The 18,079-nt window shown below is 33.4% G+C and overlaps 1 protein-coding gene across 5 annotated transcripts in view; it reads left to right on the top strand.

The window, feature by feature from the left end:
* The window catches only part of PGGT1B (protein geranylgeranyltransferase type I subunit beta), a 77,347-nt gene that overhangs the window by 39,755 nt on the left and 19,513 nt on the right, over window positions 1-18,079 (top strand). For 3 of the 5 annotated variants that reach the window (XR_008548063.2, XR_010156976.1, XR_010156975.1), the window contains exons 7-9: window positions 1,205-1,389; window positions 6,232-6,340; window positions 10,623-10,786. Coding sequence is in view for 2 of the 5 variants with exons in the window: in XM_526978.8 (XP_526978.6) it covers window positions 1,205-1,389; window positions 6,232-6,340; window positions 10,623-10,804 (476 nt within the window). In the remaining 3 variants the exon portion in view is untranslated. Of the gene's footprint in view, window positions 1-1,204; window positions 1,390-6,231; window positions 6,341-10,622; window positions 11,067-18,079 lie in introns of those variants that run through there. The other 2 variants (XM_009449522.5, XM_526978.8) reach the window with 2 other exon arrangements.

The raw sequence follows: 18,079 nt of genomic DNA, 5'->3' as shown, positions 1-18,079 counted from the left end.
AGTAATGCTGTGCATCTGCTTTCATATTTGGTTTCCCTCTTTCCTACTGCCCCCATCTCCCACCATTCTTTTCTTCCTTAAAATTCTTTTTTTTTTTAATACTTTAAGTTCTAGGGTACATGTGCACAACGTGCAGGTTTGTTACATATGTATACATGTGCCATGTTGGTGTGCTGCACCCATTAACTCATCATTTACATTAGGTATTTCTCCTAATGCTATCCCTCCCCGCTCCTCCCACCCCACAACAGGCCCCGGTGTGTGATGTTCCCCACCCTGTGTCCAGGTGTTCTCATTGTTCAGTTCCCACCTATGAGTGAGAACATGCGGTGTTTGGTTTTCTGTCCTTGCGATAGTTTGCTCAGAATGGTGGTTTCCAGCTTCATCCATGTCCCTACAAAGGACGTGAACTCATCCGTTTTTATGGCTACATAGTATTCCATGGTGTGTGCATTTTCTTAATCCAGTCTATCATTGATGGATGTTTGGGTTGGTTCCAAGTCTTTGCTATTGTGAATAGTGCCACAATAAACATATGTGTACATGTGTCTTTATAGCAGCATGATTTATAATCCTTTGGGTATATACCCAGTAATGGGATCGCTGGGTCAAATGGTATTTCTAGTTCTAGATCCTTGAAAAATCGCCACACTGTCTTCCACAATGGTTGAACTAGTAAATAGGAACACCTTTACACTGTTGGTGGGACTGTAAACTACTTCCTTAAAATTCTTAAGCTGACTAGTTGTAATATCTGTATATCAGCTTCTAACTTGTTTATGTTATTTGTGAAAACTTGTTTGTAGCTTAGGGTTGATGGAGCCTCAATTCATAAGCAATATACTGTCTTTAAGGGAGTTAAAAATCAGTCTCAGGTGATTGGGTCCTGGGCAGGGAGTTAGCAGTCCCGGACTTTAGTTCCAAATCTGCCGTTAACCATGTAATTTTAAACAAGTTCCTTAATCTTGTTCCAAGTCTTACTTTTTTTCATAAGTAAAATGTTTCTTATAGCTTTATATTCTCTGTTTTAACAAATATTGAAGACTTGTGTTTAGTGGTTATTTTAAAATCTCATCTTTTAAATTTAAATTTTATTTCACTATTTTCTAGAATTATATAACCACTTTTTCCCCTTGAACATTTTGTACTATTTTCATAAGCATCTAATTTGAAGTTTAAAACATTGTGTGGTTTTGATTAACAGGAGGATCAACTTTTTGTGGCATTGCCTCCCTATGTCTGATGGGTAAACTAGAAGAAGTTTTTTCAGAAAAAGAATTGAACAGGATAAAGAGGTGGTGTATAATGAGGCAACAAAATGGTTATCATGGAAGACCTAATAAGCCTGTAGACACCTGTTATTCTTTTTGGGTGGGAGCAACTCTGAAGGTAAGAGAAATAATAAAAAATGAGAAACCTATATTCTGTGTTCATATAAATTGTGCTAAAAAGGTTTGATCTTTGTAATGTGTATTAAATATTGTTAGGTTTAGGCTACTGGATTTTCTCTTTTGCTCTGCCAAAGCTAGTCTCTGTATGGTTTTTCCATAGAATTCAATGATCTCTTGTGCTGCTTGAAAATTTTCATTCTTGGAAAACTCAAGTAACCCAGAACTTGAGTTTTATGCCTACTTAAACCTTACATAGAACATATTAAATACTTACTTTCTTGTGGGTATAAGGTAATAAAAAAGTTGGAACTGACTAGTTCATATAAATCAGGGATCTGTCTGAAAATGATAGCAGTAAAGGTTTTATGGGAAGGTATTAATCTTAAAAGACAAACCATGGGTCATTTCTTCAAAAACCATGTAAGGACTTTTTTATTATTTATTTGTTTAAACCTTCTGAAACTCATCAATTGACATGCCAGCACATTTTTTCCCATCTCTACTACCTTTTAATATACCTAATTCCGTAAGGTTATTTAGTCACTAAATACACACAAGTTTTCTCTGTCTTAAAGTTGCCTTTTCATCTTTAAGAATTGTTACCTTGTTCTGATATTCTGCCATGTAACAGGAGTCTGTTAGAGGAGTCCATGTTTGTCTTCTCCATAATATCCTAATTTTTTCTCTTAAAATTTATGTATAAGGTTGAAAAAAATTTGGAAAAGAATGATTTAAAATGATGACAGTAGTCTCCCTGTCTCTCCTCACTTGTAGTACCATTTCTCAGGTGCATTTCAACTTTTTTTGACTGTGGGAAATTTCAAGCATATTCAAAAGCAAAGAGAAAGGTGTAATAACACCCATGTGTCCATCAACCAGTCTCAACAATTATCAACCGAAAGCTACCCTTTCTTCATCCATACTCTAATTCCCTTCAATTCACTGAATTATTTTAAAGCAGATCCCATATATCATTTTTTATATTCTCTGGAAATTTTTTAATATAATCTCTAAATGAAAATAAATTTTAAAAAAAAACAGAACCTTAGTGTCATTATCACATCTAAACAATTAGCCGTAATTTCTTATTATCATTAAATATCCAGTGATTTCCTGTTGTATCACGTATATTTCCTATTGTATCACATCAAGAGGCATGTAATATCCAATTATCTCTCCTTTTAATCAAAGAGCTCCAGAGTTGAAAATATACATAGCACATTATACTAACAGTTTAAACATTTGTAAGTATACAGTTCACTAGCATTAATTCCATTTACAATGTTGTGTAATCGTCACTACCATGCAAAACTTTTTCATTATACCCAACATAAATCCTGTATACATTAAACAGTAATTCCCTATTCTTCTTTCCCCTCAGCCTGGTAACCTCTCCTCTGCTCTCTGTCACTATGAATTTGTCTATTCTAGGTACCTCATATAGGTGAAATCATACAATATTTGTCCTTCTGTTTCTGGCTTATTTCACTTAGCATAATGGTTTCAGGGTTTATTTATGACATGGCATATATCAAAATTTCATTTTTTAATGGCTTAATAATAATATTCCATTGTATATGAATACCATGTTTTCCTTCTTCATTTATCTGTTGATAGTCACTTGCGTTGTTTTCACCTTTTGGCTATTGCAAATAATACTGCTAAAAACATGGGTGTGTAAATATATGTTCAAGTCCGTGCTTTCATTTTTGAGGGGTACTGTATGTATATAGGAGTGGAATTGCTGGGTCATATGGTAGTTCTTCATTTAACTTTTTGAGGAAATGCCAAACTTTTCCACAGCAGCTACAACATTTTGTATTCCCTCTAGCAATGTATGAGAGTTCCATTTTCTCTACATCCTCACCAACATTTGTTTTTTCTGTTTGTTTTTATGTATATATATTAATATAATAGCCATCCTAATGGATCTGAAGTGTCATTTCATTGTGGTTTTGATTTGCTTTTTTCTAATGATATTGAGTGTCTTTCTGTGTACTTATTGGTCATTTGTATATCTTCTTGGGAGATATATCTATTCAAACCCTTTGCCTATTTTTAAATCTGGTTTCTTTTGTTATAAAGTTGTGGGAGTTCATATATTCTGGATATTAATCCCTTCTCAGATATATGATTTGCAAATATTTTCTCATTCCTTGAGTTGCCTTTTTACTCTGTTGATGGTGTCCTTTAACGCACAAAAGTTTTTTGATGCAGTACAATTTTATCAAAATTTTTCTTTTATTGATTGTGTTATTGGTGTCATGTCCATAAAATTATTGCTGAATCCACTGTCGTAAAGATTTTCCCCAGTGTTTTCTTCTAATAATTTTATGGTTTCAGGCCTTAATGTTGGGCCTTTTATCAATTTTGAGTTAATTATTTTATGTAATGTAAGGTAAGATCCAACCTCATTCTTTGACATGTGGATATCTAATTTTCCTAGCACCATTTGTTGAAAAGACTGTCCTTTTCCATTAAATGGTTTTGGCACCCTTGTCAAAAGTCAGTTGACTATATATATGTGAGGTTTGTTTCTGGACTTCTTATTTTATTCCGTTGTTTTATATGGCTGCCCTTGTGCCAGTACTATACTGTTTTAATTACTGTAGCTTTGTAGTAAGTTTCAAAGTCAAGAAGTTTGAGACTTCCAACTTTTCTTTTTCAAGATTGTTTTGGCTATTTGGAGCCCCTTGCAATTTGATATGAATCTGGTAATTGACTTTCCCATTTCTGCAAAAAAGTCTTTTGAAATTTTGATGGGAATTGCATTGAATCTGTAGATCCCTTTGGGTAGTAGTGATATCTTGACACTGTTGAGTGTTCCTATCCATGAGCACAGGATGCTTTTCCATTTATATAGGTGGCCTTCAATTTCTTTCAGCAATGTTTTGTAGTTTTCAACATACAAATCTTTCACCTTTTTGTTAAGATTAAATTCTCAGTATTTAATCATTTTAGATGCTCTTGTAAATGAAATTGCTTTCTTAATTTCCTTTTGGATTGTTCATTGCTAGTCTACAGAAACTACCAACTTTTTATGGAATAGTTTTAACAGGCATTAAGGATCATTGCTTAAATCAATTATGGCATTAAGAGGTTACAAAACAGTGGTATTCTTTCATTCCTTCTCAATTTATTAACTAGCATTGTTTTTTAAAGAAGAATTTTACCTTACCCTGAGATATACTTTGTACAGAGAAGGACAGATAAATACTGAATTCTTTCCCTTAATAGTGTTCAACAAAATGAGTTGGTTCCCTACCATCCCCTCAGCTTTTCCAATAAAATATTAGATTTTAGAGTTTGGGTTTTTTTTTTTTTTTTTTGAGAATCATTGTGAACACATAGATTTTAACATTTTTTAGTCATATATTATATATAATATATATTAGTTATATATGACATATATATATATATATATATATAAAATGCTTAAATTGTCCCATCTTTAGTCTATAGGAACCCTTTCAAGTTGTCCCAAGTCTTTTTTATTTGACGTCAGTAGTCTTTGACAGCTTTCTGAAGGCAACCACTTTTAAACTTTTTAAAAATGTTTTAATTCTTGTGGACATTACCATAACTTTAAATCACAGACTGACTTCTTATCACCTTTAGACATTATTGATGATTCCCAACTATGAGAAATTAAGATTTAGCCTCTCACTTTTCCAACAAATTGTTACCCGTTATAGTTAGTTCTGAATATTTTCCTCATCTTCTACCTTCCAATGCTATATAAGGTTACCTTTATTTTTATAATGTTAAGTTAGGAAACATTCATATATTTGTTCAGTATTAATAATCACATCTTTCAGCCTTGGCCTATAGGTTGATTCTAAAATTTAAAAACCAGTAATCAACACTTATTATGGGATAGTGAAAATATTGTTTATTGCTAAGCAAGTGCAGTGTTACTATTATAATTTTTTCATTTTTATGTAATGACCAGTGTGCCACTGATGGAAAATATTCCTAACATCAAGATTCAAAAAAGTCTTTTTCCTTATATTTTATTAATTAAATCAATGTAAATGAATAAATTTGTTTCTTGTTTGTACCATAACTTTCTTATGAGTTTAGCTTTTCTTTTTGAGAAATAATGCTTCTTCATTAGTCACTAAAAGCTGTGGCTCTCTCTGGTTCATTAACATATATTAAATTGCTTTGTATCATCAGAAATGTCTTGAACCCACTTACCTACTGTGCACCTCATCTTGAACTTCACAGTATTATTTATTTATTTGTATTTTACTTTTATGGGGTCTTGAGAGAAAAGCCAAGTACATGTCCTAAATCATTAAAAACTATATAGTTTTTTATGTTGCAATCATTTTTGTCTTACCTTTTTCTTTCCTAATTAAAGAGCTATACTTTTTTACTATTTTCAAAACTGTCTGTAGCGTCTGGTTAGTAATTTTTGTTTGCTCTTTTTTTAAAAAATATTTTTAATTCCAGTTACTACTAGTTTATAACTAATAGCTCAAGAGCTTATCATAAGAGTTAAAATATGGGTAGATAAAATTGTACTTTTTAAAATGACTGATTATGTTGAGTGGATTCGAGTTGTCTTTTGAATTTAGCTTAATGTGATTTAAAGGGTTCAGTTGGCCTGGTTCAGAAGAAGGAAATAGAGAGTCGAGAAAAGGAGAGTAGATTTGATAAGAAAATTAAAAAGTTAATGTGATTTACTCATTTCAAAAGTGCTCAAGGCCCCAGAGACTTGGTCTGAGCACCTTAGCTAAAGAAAAGCATATCTAAATGACACATATCTGAAATTTGAGCCAAAGGTTGATATGAGTTTTATGTCAGTAAATTTTTATTTGTCATGTCATTTCAGCTTCTAAAAATTTTCCAATACACTAACTTTGAGAAAAATAGAAATTACATCTTATCAACTCAAGATCGCCTTGTAGGGGGATTTGCCAAGTGGCCAGACAGTCATCCAGGTAATTATTTTCTTTGTGAATCAGAACAACCTTTATTTCCTGAATAGATCTTCAAGCATCTTTATCAGAAAAGGCATATGATAGAAAATATATCCAGTTGCAAAGTTACATTAAATAATATTTTTTAAAAGGTATATTGTGTAAGCTTAGGATAAATTTAGGGTATTAGAGAGTATAAATGAAAGAGTTTATTATCAAGATGCATGGGAATAGTGTGCATTTTTTCCCAAATATTTTACTTAGTAATGTTTTATTTCATTTGCAACAATAATGTAGATGGTCTGAATGGGTCCTTTCCAAAGAAGAGAATTATTTAGGCCATCCAAAGCCGTTAGGATTATTAGTCATGACTTGAACTAAGTATAATAAATTACTCCCAATCCTGAAGGGAATCAGTTCTTACTCTTTTCAGAAGTCATTAAATAGGCCGGGCACAGTGGCTCATGCCTGTAACCCCAACACTTTGGGAGGTCAAGGCAGGTGGATCACTTGAGGTCAGGAGTTCAAGACCAGCCTGGCCAACGTGTTGAAACCCCGACTCTACTAAAAATACAAAAATTAGCCAGGTGTGGTGATACGTGCCTGTAGTCCCAGCTATGCGGGAGTCTGAGGCAGGAGAGTCACTTAAACCCAGGAAGCAGAGGTTCCAGTGAGCTGAGATTGCACCACTGCCCTCCAGCCTGTGTGACAGAGCGAGACTCTTTGTCTCAAAAAAAAAAAAGTCATTAAATAAAATATTTCAAATCCTGAATATATGTGTTTCTCACTTCCCATACTCTTGTTCTCCAAATTTCAACAGATTCAGACAATATAAATGGCATGGCACTCAAGGCCCTTCCAAAATTTGGCTCCTCTCCCACCTCTAGCATCATTCTGCAGCCTACACCTCACCCGACATATGTTTTCACCTCCAGCAAAATGAGTCTATATACAGCTTCCCTATAAAAATCCATTTAAGTGTGTTTTAAAATAATTTCAAACACTGACACTTTTGATAAGCAAGTAGTTAAAGCATTAGTTACAAATATGAAACTAGACACAAGGAATGATTGTTTTTGCCAGTATTGCAATAGAGTCGTGGTTTTTATTATCAGCCTGGAAAGTGCCTCATCAACTCATCTTCCATCACAGAACTGCTGTGGTTGGAATGTGTGATTGAATCAGAATATAAATAAGGAGCTCATGAAATCAATTTTTGTATCTGAAATGAGCAGGAATATTTCCTTACACCCCTACTTGCCTATATTTTCATATAAAACATGCTTCCTAGGCCAGGAGTTTTGGCTCCCGCCTGTAATCCCAACAGTTTGGGAGGCTGAGGTGGGCGGATCACTTGAGGTAAGGAGTTTGAGACTAGCCTGGCCACATGGTGAAACACTGCCTCTACTAAAAATACAATAATTAGCCAGGCGTGGTGGTGGGTGCCTGTAATCCCAACTACTTGGGAGGCTAGGGCAGAAGAATTGCCTGAACCTGGGAGGCAGAGGTTGCAGTGAGCCAAGATCACACCACTGCACTCCAGCCTGGACAACAGAGCAAGAGTACATCTCAAAAAATAAAATAAAATAAATGGCCGGGTGCAGTGGCTCACGCCTGTAATCCCAGCTTTGGGAGGCTGATGCTGGTGAATCACTTGAAGTCAGGAGTTCAAGACCAGCCTGGTCAATATGGCGAGACCCTGTCTCTACCAAAAATACAAAAATAGCCAGGCATGGTGGTGCACACCTGTAGTCCCAGCTACTCAGGAGGCTGAGGCAGGAGAATTGCTTGAACCCAGGAGGTGGAGGTTGCAGTGAGCCAAGATCTCACCATTGCACTCCAGCCTGGGCAACAGAGCGAGACTCTGTCTCAATCAATCAATCAGTAGTAAAACATGTCTTCTTAGAGAAAGTGTACATTGCTTTCAAAGTCGTAAGCCAAAGTGTGTTTTCAGAAGTTAATTTATCAAACAAAATAATATCTTGAAATTTTTGATATCTCTAGTGCCTCAAAACTGAGAATTATTTTGGTCTTCATTCCATTTTTTCAACCAGTGCAGGGTACTGTTTTAACAAATAATGGGAGTAGGGAAATGACAGTCTCTTAGAAAACATTTCTTGTATAAACATACTTGAAATACATTCAGTGTTTCCAATAGCTTTTTTAAAAGAAAGTTCTTGAGGCTTTTTCCGGAGAGTTCAGTTGCTAACTTTAACATTTGTGTAAATATTTGGATGTACTACTTACTTTTTACAGATACATTACAATGTTTTCAGAGTATGCAATAGAAAGCATAGAAAGGCTTTGCTAAATTGAATTTATGTGTAAAGATCTGGTCCCAGAATCTTTAATCATTTTAACAAGATTCTTTAAAATTAAGCTTATTCTTCATTCTAGTGAATTTAGTGGCAAATTTGATACAAAGGGATTTTATATACATTTATGAAAGAAACTTCAAAAGAATAACCTTTTATTGTGGAGTAAATATATCTTTCAACATCTAAAGTGCTTTATTATGGAGTAAACATATAGTTCCACATCTAAAGTGCTTGTATGTTGCCACTTACAGATAAGGAGTTTTTTTAAAAACACAATTTGAGGCTTGAAACAATTGAGTTCTGATCTCATTGGCTGTTACAAAAATCTTTTTGAGAAACAAATAAGTTTTATTTGTTACTTTACCCAGAGAGATTTTAGTTTTACACAGTTCTATTTTATGTTATTATAGATGTATATTTTCTGTTGTACTTTTTCCTGGAAAAGTTTCCTAGTTTCTAGAAAACAAAGCTTAATGTTGCTTTGTACCCTTTGTAGTTTTAGAATAACTATATGGATGTAATATGACAGGTGAAATCAAGTTTATTTTTTATAGTCTGAAAGTCAAAGGAAAGTGAGCCAGAAGAAACCTAAGTATTTTCTGAAAAGGCCTAAAAGGTGATCAACATGGGCCTCCATTAGTTAAATAATATTTTCACAATGGCATTGAGTAAGCACAGCTATTTGTCATTTCTGTTTTGAAAAATAAGTGATACTCTTGTAAGTAAAGCTTTTTCTTTAACTCTTTTGACAAAGTTTGATGTGGTAAGATGTTTTGAACTTTTTGTTGTTGTTGTTTTGAGACAGGGTCTCATTATTTTGCCCAGGCTAGAGTGCAATGATATAATCATGCCTCACTGCAGCCTCAACCTCCCTAGGCTCAGGTGAGCCTCCCACCTCAGCCTCCCGAGTAGCCGGAACTACAGGCACACACCACCATACCTGGTAATTTTTGTATTTTTTGTAGAGATGGAGCTTCACCGTATTGCCCAGGCTGGTATCGAACTCCTGTGGCTCAAGGAATATGCCCTTCTCGGCCTCCCAAAGTGCTGGGATTACAGGTGTGAGCCACCACACCCAGCGTGTTTTGAACTTTAATAGCTCTTAAGGCCATAAATGTCGGCCAATTCAAAAATAGAAAAAAATTTTGACTGGTACAAAACTGTCTTTTTAATGTTCCTATAACTGCAAAGCTCTGAGCTCTTCAGAAGTCTACATAAGACTCCTAGGCAGGAATGGCCATGTGATTTCATTGGCCACTTTAATAGAAGAGGATCGCTGCCCCCTGAAAGATGGGAAACTAGTGAGCCAGTGCAGAATTGTCATGGTATGAGCACTCATATTATTTCAACCAAATAGAATGTGAGTTTGTTTTTATTGTCAGATCAGATATTTTTACAATGACTGACATTACCCTAAATAGGAGGATTAAATATGGCACAGCATTCCAGAATGGATTATTTTTGCATAAGCTCCTTTTATTTAACACAGTGTTAGGATAGTACTGCATATGGTTGAGGAACTTTCAGAGGTAAAACGTGGAGCGAGGGATATTGCAACTTAGATTCAGAGTTTTGTTTTCGTTTTAAAAGAAAAAAACTTAATGATATAGCATTGAAGCTACTTGTTTCCATGTTCTCTAGTAAGCAAGAAGGGAAACTCCCCAAAGTGAGAAGTTTTACATATGACTGCTGCTACTCCTGTCTTTTAATCACAGAGGTTATGGACAGTATCAGCTCTTCAGCTGGAAACTGTTTTCCTTTGTTAATGATATTTTCATGAATAAAATATTTTATTTTAATCATCTGAGTTTTTTTTTAAATTGGTGTTTGAGGCTTTGAGAAAGCAAATATTTTTAAAACTATATTAGCATTTCTCTAAACTTACTTTTAATGGAGTGATGGGCTGGTAAATATGTGGCTAAAATATTCTGTAGAATGTACAAGTAAGAATGCCTATTATGATGTTTTAAATGCCTTCTTTTCAGATGCTTTGCATGCATACTTTGGGATCTGTGGCCTGTCACTAATGGAGGAAAGTGGAATTTGTAAAGTTCATCCTGCTCTGAATGTAAGCACACGGACTTCTGAACGCCTTCTAGATCTCCATCAAAGCTGGAAAACCAAGGACTCTAAACAATGCTCAGAGAATGTACATATCTCCACATGACTGATTTTAGATTGGGAGGGTGGGGGGATTTGTAGCATAACTGTAGCTCAAGTTTAAAAGCCATGTATAACCAAGTGTGCTCTTTTTTTAAAAGGTAGAGTCTTAGAATCAAATCTCCTGCTGATGTCACTTTGGGATATGGTCTTGAGCCAGTAATCTTTATACTGGGTTTCAAGAAAATCTTTGTTGAAGTTTGAACCACAACTTTGTCGTGGTTCTTAAATGTTTATACTGTATTTCTAAGAAGTTGTTTGAGGCAAATTAACTGTATGTGTGTAGGTTATCTTTTTAAAAACTCTTCAGTGCAAATTGTATCTTATTATAAAATGGACACAAATTTTCAAGTTTACACTTCATATAGCATTGATAATCTTCAGGTGAACACTTAGTGATCATTTAAAAAGCTCACTGCTGATCGTAGAAAATTTGCTTTAATTAATTAAGTATCTGGGATTATTCTTTGAAAACAGATGACCATAATTTTTTTTAAAGAAGAGTGACTTATTTTGTCTTATTCTTAAGTAAAGTGTGCCAATTAAACCTGTGTGGCCTATATAAATGAAGTTAATAACTTCATAGTAAGAATAAATAGGTTTAACTAATGTGATAGTTTTCTAAAAGGAGATTGTTTGAAGACAACTATTATGTAACTGAGGGAAAAGCAACTTAACTGTATGTGATTGTGAATGAGAAAGTTTTGTGCTATGTGGGTCATTTATTTAGACATTGCTGTGGTGAATACCAGTTATGTTTGATTTTATTCTCAAATCATTAGTTGCCTTTTTTTTTTTTTTTTTTTTGCTTTCTAGGGAGAAAACAATCTTTTTTATCTAGAAGGAAAGATACTTTGTGTTTTCATTTTTAGCCATTTGAATTTTTTAATTTGTTGCCCCCAGTGTGTTAGCTGCTCTAATTTCAAACTAATACTTTTCTAATTTTTTTCAAATTAAATAAGTAAAAAATACAAAAACAGAACCATTCAAACAGATTCAGTGGTGTAACTCAATACATGGTCATCTTTATTCTCATATTTTCAGGTAAGTGAAAGGGAAATGCGACCATTTAGAGGGTAAGAAATAGGGTTTTGTTTTTGTTCATTGTTTTGTTTTAAGTCTATGAACTAGCTAATTATAAAGGAGGTAGTATAAAAACTCTTCATTAGTAATTAATTTATCAATAACTCATATCCATTACTTGCTCAGTGACATTCAGAACTATTGCGTCTAGTACTGAAATGGGGAAAGAAATCTCTTCACTAAAGGAGTTGGCTTTAAGTTAGTCTTGGTGATAATAAATGTTGAAATACAAGTATCAGTATAGAAACTGGATTACTGGTATCACTGTTTAGGCATTGTGATACTTTAAATGTTATCTTTTTTTCTAAATCAGAGGAAAAAAATGTTGTGAAATAACAGTCCTTCCCAAGGGAAACACTATGTACTTGGAGAAATGATTGATTTATTATTGGCATGCTTAGTTTTAAACCTGAGTTTGCCAACTGTATGTTTTTTAATTAGAAATAAAATAAATCTTCTGATGGTGGGGGAAAAAGTAAGCTTAATAACAGATGTTATCCGTCTATGGGTTATTCCAGTTGCTACTATTTAAATCCTGGCAGATTAAGACATCCATATCTCAAACTAAGTCATCTCTTAGACATTGGAAGTTAAAGTAGCATATATATAATGGCTTTAGGACTATATAAAAAGCCCAAATTGTTTTTTCTGTATCACCAAGAAAGGTTAGAAGGCAATAAAGGTAGTAACAGTGACTTTATTCATAAATGTTAGAGAAAAATTCCAATCTAAAAGTATTTCATAAGGCTAAATATTTTCTAACTCCTTATAATTTAATACCATAAGATTATAAATTTTAGTATGCTTCTAATTGATACACTTGTGGGAGACTTTCTTGTGAAACTTTATGGACTAGTAAATGTTCACATTCCACAGCAACTGAATTGACCAGAAAATAGCAGGCCAGTGTGAATTGTGGAGAAACTATTTCTAACTTTTCTAAATAGTTATTTACAAGAAAAGTATTTATTGATTAAATAAATTATAAGCAATATTTCACATATACACTTTATTCCTTAACAGGAGCGATGTAATGAGGGAAAATATGAAGTCTGAAATCTCAAAAAGCTCATTTTCCTACTCTATACTTGTCTCCTTCCTGCCCCCTAATTTTGTGGTATTTTTTTTTTTAGAAGGTAGCAGGAGGAGCTTTATTTTGAGCATCTGTGTACAAATGAGATTAATCAGATCATATGGCCTAATTTAACCTGTTTATCATTTCAGTGTTTTTAGATTTGATCTATAATATATATGTGTTATTAGATCTTTAGTTATTTATATTTAATCTAAATTCATATAGAAATCTTGCTGACAGTGGTATATAATTTGAAAACTGTTGGACCTGATCATTTTTGAGAGACAGTTAATGAGGAGGTGCTCTGGAATCAGATGACCTGGGTTTAAATCCCAGATTTGCCAGTTCAGCAGCATGATCTTGGACCCTAACTCTGCCGTGGATAAAATAAGGGTAAAACCTAACACACAGGGTTTAGGATTAAATGAGATAATACAGATAAAGCACTTAGGATAGTACCTGGAATACAGCAAATTTCAAATTATAGGTTCTTTATAATGATCATAAAATTATTTTTGTAATTAAAACCTCTCTTCTACAACAGAAAGAGGTCTTAACAGTTTAACCTCAGGGAAAATGATGACAACAGTGTTGTTTTCTAATCTCCCCATAAGAATACAGAGCAACTAGGATAGCCACAGACACTATTACAACGCTAGATGACAAGGTATCTCTATGAACTTCAGAATACAACTAAGTGAGGACAAACCACTGAACCACATAGTTTCAGTATCTGTGGGAGGAAGTAGAAGGAAGGCAGCTGGTTTCTGACAGCTCTGCAAATTGGAGAACTACAACACTGCCCACAGTTTCTCACTACAAAGTGCAGCGGGCCAATCTAAGAACAGACACTGAAACTGGGAAGTGACTACAGAATCTCATTTGCAGATGAATGTTAAAGCAATATGATAAGGTCTGCTGATTGCATTAGAGCAGTCTGGGTTTTACGCTGTGTACCTCTTGAAGCTTATGAGACAAAGCCCAGCACTGAGGACAAACTTCTAGAATTAGAATCCAAATGGGCAGGATGGGTAAAATAGGACAAAAGAAAGACGATCTAGATAAGTATTGGGAAGAAAGGCCAAGACACAGAGACATTATATATATATGTATATTCATATATATATATATATATTCATATATATATATATATTCTTTTAAATCACTGTGAAAATGGGAGCTCTAAGGCTGTGAAGTCATCCTAGAGCCACTCCTTCCTCCTAAAAGTACAGAAAAACTCATTTCAGTTAAGGGGAAAAAAAGAGTAACTGAGCCAGGATTACAGTCCAACTCCAGTCAAAGTTAGTCTAAGAAATAAGAGAATAAATAGATCAACATCCTCACAGACAATGAAAGCACACCAGAAGGACATGACCACAAGACAGATAAAAACCTAATATTTGCCAAAAAATAAAATGCAAATATGACAGGAAATTTATAGTAATTAGTACAGTTATCAATAAAAGTAGGAAAAGGTGAAAATTAACCAAGTACCAAACACTTGGAGTAAAAAGCAAAATAAAGCAGAAGGAAGGAATTAATAAAAGCAAAAAAGAATTACTAGTAGAAAACCAAAACAATAGAGGCAATAATAAATCCAAGTTGGTGATGGGTAGTGCGGGGAGTTGAGTCAGATAAACTACCAGCTAACCTATTTAAGAAAAAAAGGAGGAAGCACAAATACAAAAATTTAAATGACAAGGGGGAAATAGTAAAACAGGAAATGTGTTTAAATTGACTATTTTGAGCAATTTTACACAATAAATTCAAAAACTATTTTGAGAAAAATGCAAATTGCCAAAATTTACTCTAGGTAGATAAAGTCACAACAAACCAATTACCGTAGAAGAAACAAATAGTTAAAAGTACCCCTTACCAAAAGAAGCATCAAGCCCAGATTGTTTCAAGGGGATTTCTACCAAACCTTTTAAGATTAAATAATCCCATTCTTGCTTAAACAATTGCAGAGACTAGGAAAAGAATCTTGAACCTCAAAGTGCCAAAAAAAAAAAAAAAAACAAAGAAAGAAAAACTCCTAAATTCATTTTATAAAATGAATGTAATAGCATTGATTCAAAAACCTGACAAAGATTGTACCAAAAAGAAAATATAGAGCAATCTCATGAATATTAATAAAAAGTTTTAATGATAACATTAGCAAACAATCCAACAGCACTTTCAACAGGTAATCATGACTAAGTTGGGTTTATTGTAAGAATGCAAGGGTAGTTCAATACTAGATAATCTGTTAATATTCATATTAAGAGTTAAAAAATATCTTCATCTTTGCAGAAAAGACATGATAGAATTGAGCACTCACTTATGTTAAATATACTAAGTAGAAATTGATGAATAATCTATTAACATTGTACCTCTACCTAAAAGCCAGCATCTTAAATTTCAAAGCAAAAGAGACTTTCCAGCTGAAGTCAGGAACAAGACATGCCCACTAACTCCTCTGCTACTTAACAATGTGTTGAGAGTTATAGCCAATGAAGTTAGACAAAATAAAGACATGAATTGGAAAGGAAGAGGTAAAACTATTTGCAGATATGAATATGTATCTAGAAAGCCCAAAGGAACTTGTTGAAAAACTAAACAATAAAAGAACTTAGTAAAGTAGCTATTAAATACAATTTACATACAAATATCAGTAGGCTTCACCAGACACAAGTGCATACTTTGATTCCATTTCGGTGAAGTTCAAAACATACAGCATCTATGTATGGTGTCAGAAATCAGCACCCTCTTTCAGTCACTACCTCTCTTCCCAAAGGTAAGTGCTATCAAAATTACCATCAATTAGTTTTGTCTGTTTTTGAATTTTATAAGAGTGGAACCATATAGTATACATTATTTTTCAACTGGCTTTAACTCAGTAGGACTGAAAGAGGGTACAAGGGAGACTCTGCGGTGCTGGTAATGTTCTGTTTCATGATCTAGGTGCTGGTTACGTAGGTGCATTCACCTTATGAATATTTATCAAGCTGTATATGATTTGTGCACTTTTCTGTATGTATAATTATAGCTCAATAAAAATGTTTACTAAAAAGAGTAACAAGACTATATATATATATATATATGTATATGCAAACCTAAACTAGTTAGAAGATACTTGAAGAGAAGACCACCTTTGTGATAGCAAAAGTAAAAAGAAAACTTAATGTGTAAATTTAAGACACATCTAAAATCTGTATGAGGAAAACTAAAAAAACTCTTGAGAGGCAAAAATGTAGATTCCACCAAATGAAAAGATACATGATATTCTTAGATAGAAAGACAACATCAAAACTTGTCTTTCCCCACTTAGGTTCATTTATAAATTCAATGCCATTCCAATAAAAATTATATTGTTATTTGAGAGAACATACTAGAATAACCATGGAAACTGAAAAGAATTAGAGGGGACCACCCATATCTGACACTAAAACATACTCTAAATCCTCCATGGCAGAAGCTATCAGAATTTTTTAAAGTGTGCACACTTTTTGGCCCAGATACTCTCTATCTATAGATTTAGCATAAAGAAACATGCAAATAGGCAATGATACATTTTCAAGGATCTCACAGCCACATTTTTGTAATTGTGAAAAATAAGACACTGATTATGATACATTTGTGTAACTCAATACTATGCAACTGTTAAAGTATGGATATTGGAAGGCATTCGTAATGTTGAATAAATGAAAAGTTTTGTATTGGCACATAAATAGGAAGTCCAATGGAACAGAAGAGGAATTCCAGAAATAGACTCAGTGGCATTTAGAATACAGTAAAGGCAGCATCTCAAGTTAGTGAGAAAATGAACTTTTAAGTAAGTGCTATTGAGATTACTGGTGCTTAATTATTCAGATATTTACAATTTTAAAAAATATATAGCTTATTTCACTTTGAACCTTTTTTTAAAATGGACATTTAGTTTTATAATTTAAAGAAAAATGATAGTTCTCTCCCCATCCCAGCCTATACTATACCCACAGCCTATACTTCCTGGAGGTAAACACCACTGTTGCATACATCTTTCAGACCTTTAATCTCTGTATATAGAGAGATAAAAATAGAGAATATTCTTTAAATATCTGAACATTTAAGTATTACTCATCCCAATACAATATATACTTATACAAATATATGTATGTATACTATACATAAAGATCTGAGGTACTAAATATTCCATGGTTTTTTTTCATTCAACAATGTATTATGAATGCTTTTCAATAGCCATACTTTAATAGTTGCATAGTATCACGTTGCATAAACATATTAGGTCAGTGCAAAAGTAATTGCACTTTTTACCATTTTAATGGCAAATGAGGCACTGATTATATTTAATCAGTGCCTTATTTTTCACGACTACAAAAATATTGCTGTGAGATCCTTGAAAATGTATAATTGCCCATTTGCATGTTTCTTTAAATTTATAGATAAGGAATTACTGGGGCAAAAAGTGTGCACAATTTAAATTTGATGTTTTTGTTTTTGTTTTTGCCAAACTGCTTTTTAAGAAGGTTGTACTAATGCACACTTTTATCTTGACACTAAGATTTTAAATATGATCAGAAAATGAGTTTCTGATAGTAAAACTGTCTACTTGTAATAATTGTGGCATTAGAAAAGACCTTTGTGGCTTCATTCCTCAAACTCATTTACAAATTATAAATCTGAGCTCCAAATATGAATTAACTCACACAAGATCTTTAACAATTAGTAGCAGTACTGTAACTAGAGTGCATGTTTTCTGTCTCCAGAAATAACATTCTTTTTATGCCACATTTTTTTAACTGAGGTGATCATTCTCCACCATCTTCTTTCCATGTTTTTCCATGTTTGTTCTAACTTTTCATTAAATATCTTGAGGCTCTAACTAAATTAAGGGTGGCCATTAAAATTGTATGTGGGATTCCCTGAACCAACTGGTAATGCACTACCAGCATATAAGGTGTCCTCATTAAAGCAGTTGGTGATTGGTACATGGGACCTCACTCATGTATGTTTACATCTACTTGTGAGTCAAAAAGTTTTCTTAGCCAAAGTATGGGTGGGATCATGAAAGACATATAATTCACTGGAGAAATTGTGAAAAAGTAAAAGATTATGAATTTAGGCTCAAAGCCAATTTCCCTC

Source organism: Pan troglodytes, chromosome 4, assembly GCF_028858775.2.
Source record: "Pan troglodytes isolate AG18354 chromosome 4, NHGRI_mPanTro3-v2.0_pri, whole genome shotgun sequence".
Classification (NCBI taxonomy): Eukaryota; Metazoa; Chordata; class Mammalia; order Primates; family Hominidae; genus Pan; species Pan troglodytes.
This window is presented reverse-complemented; position numbering and strand designations above follow the sequence as displayed.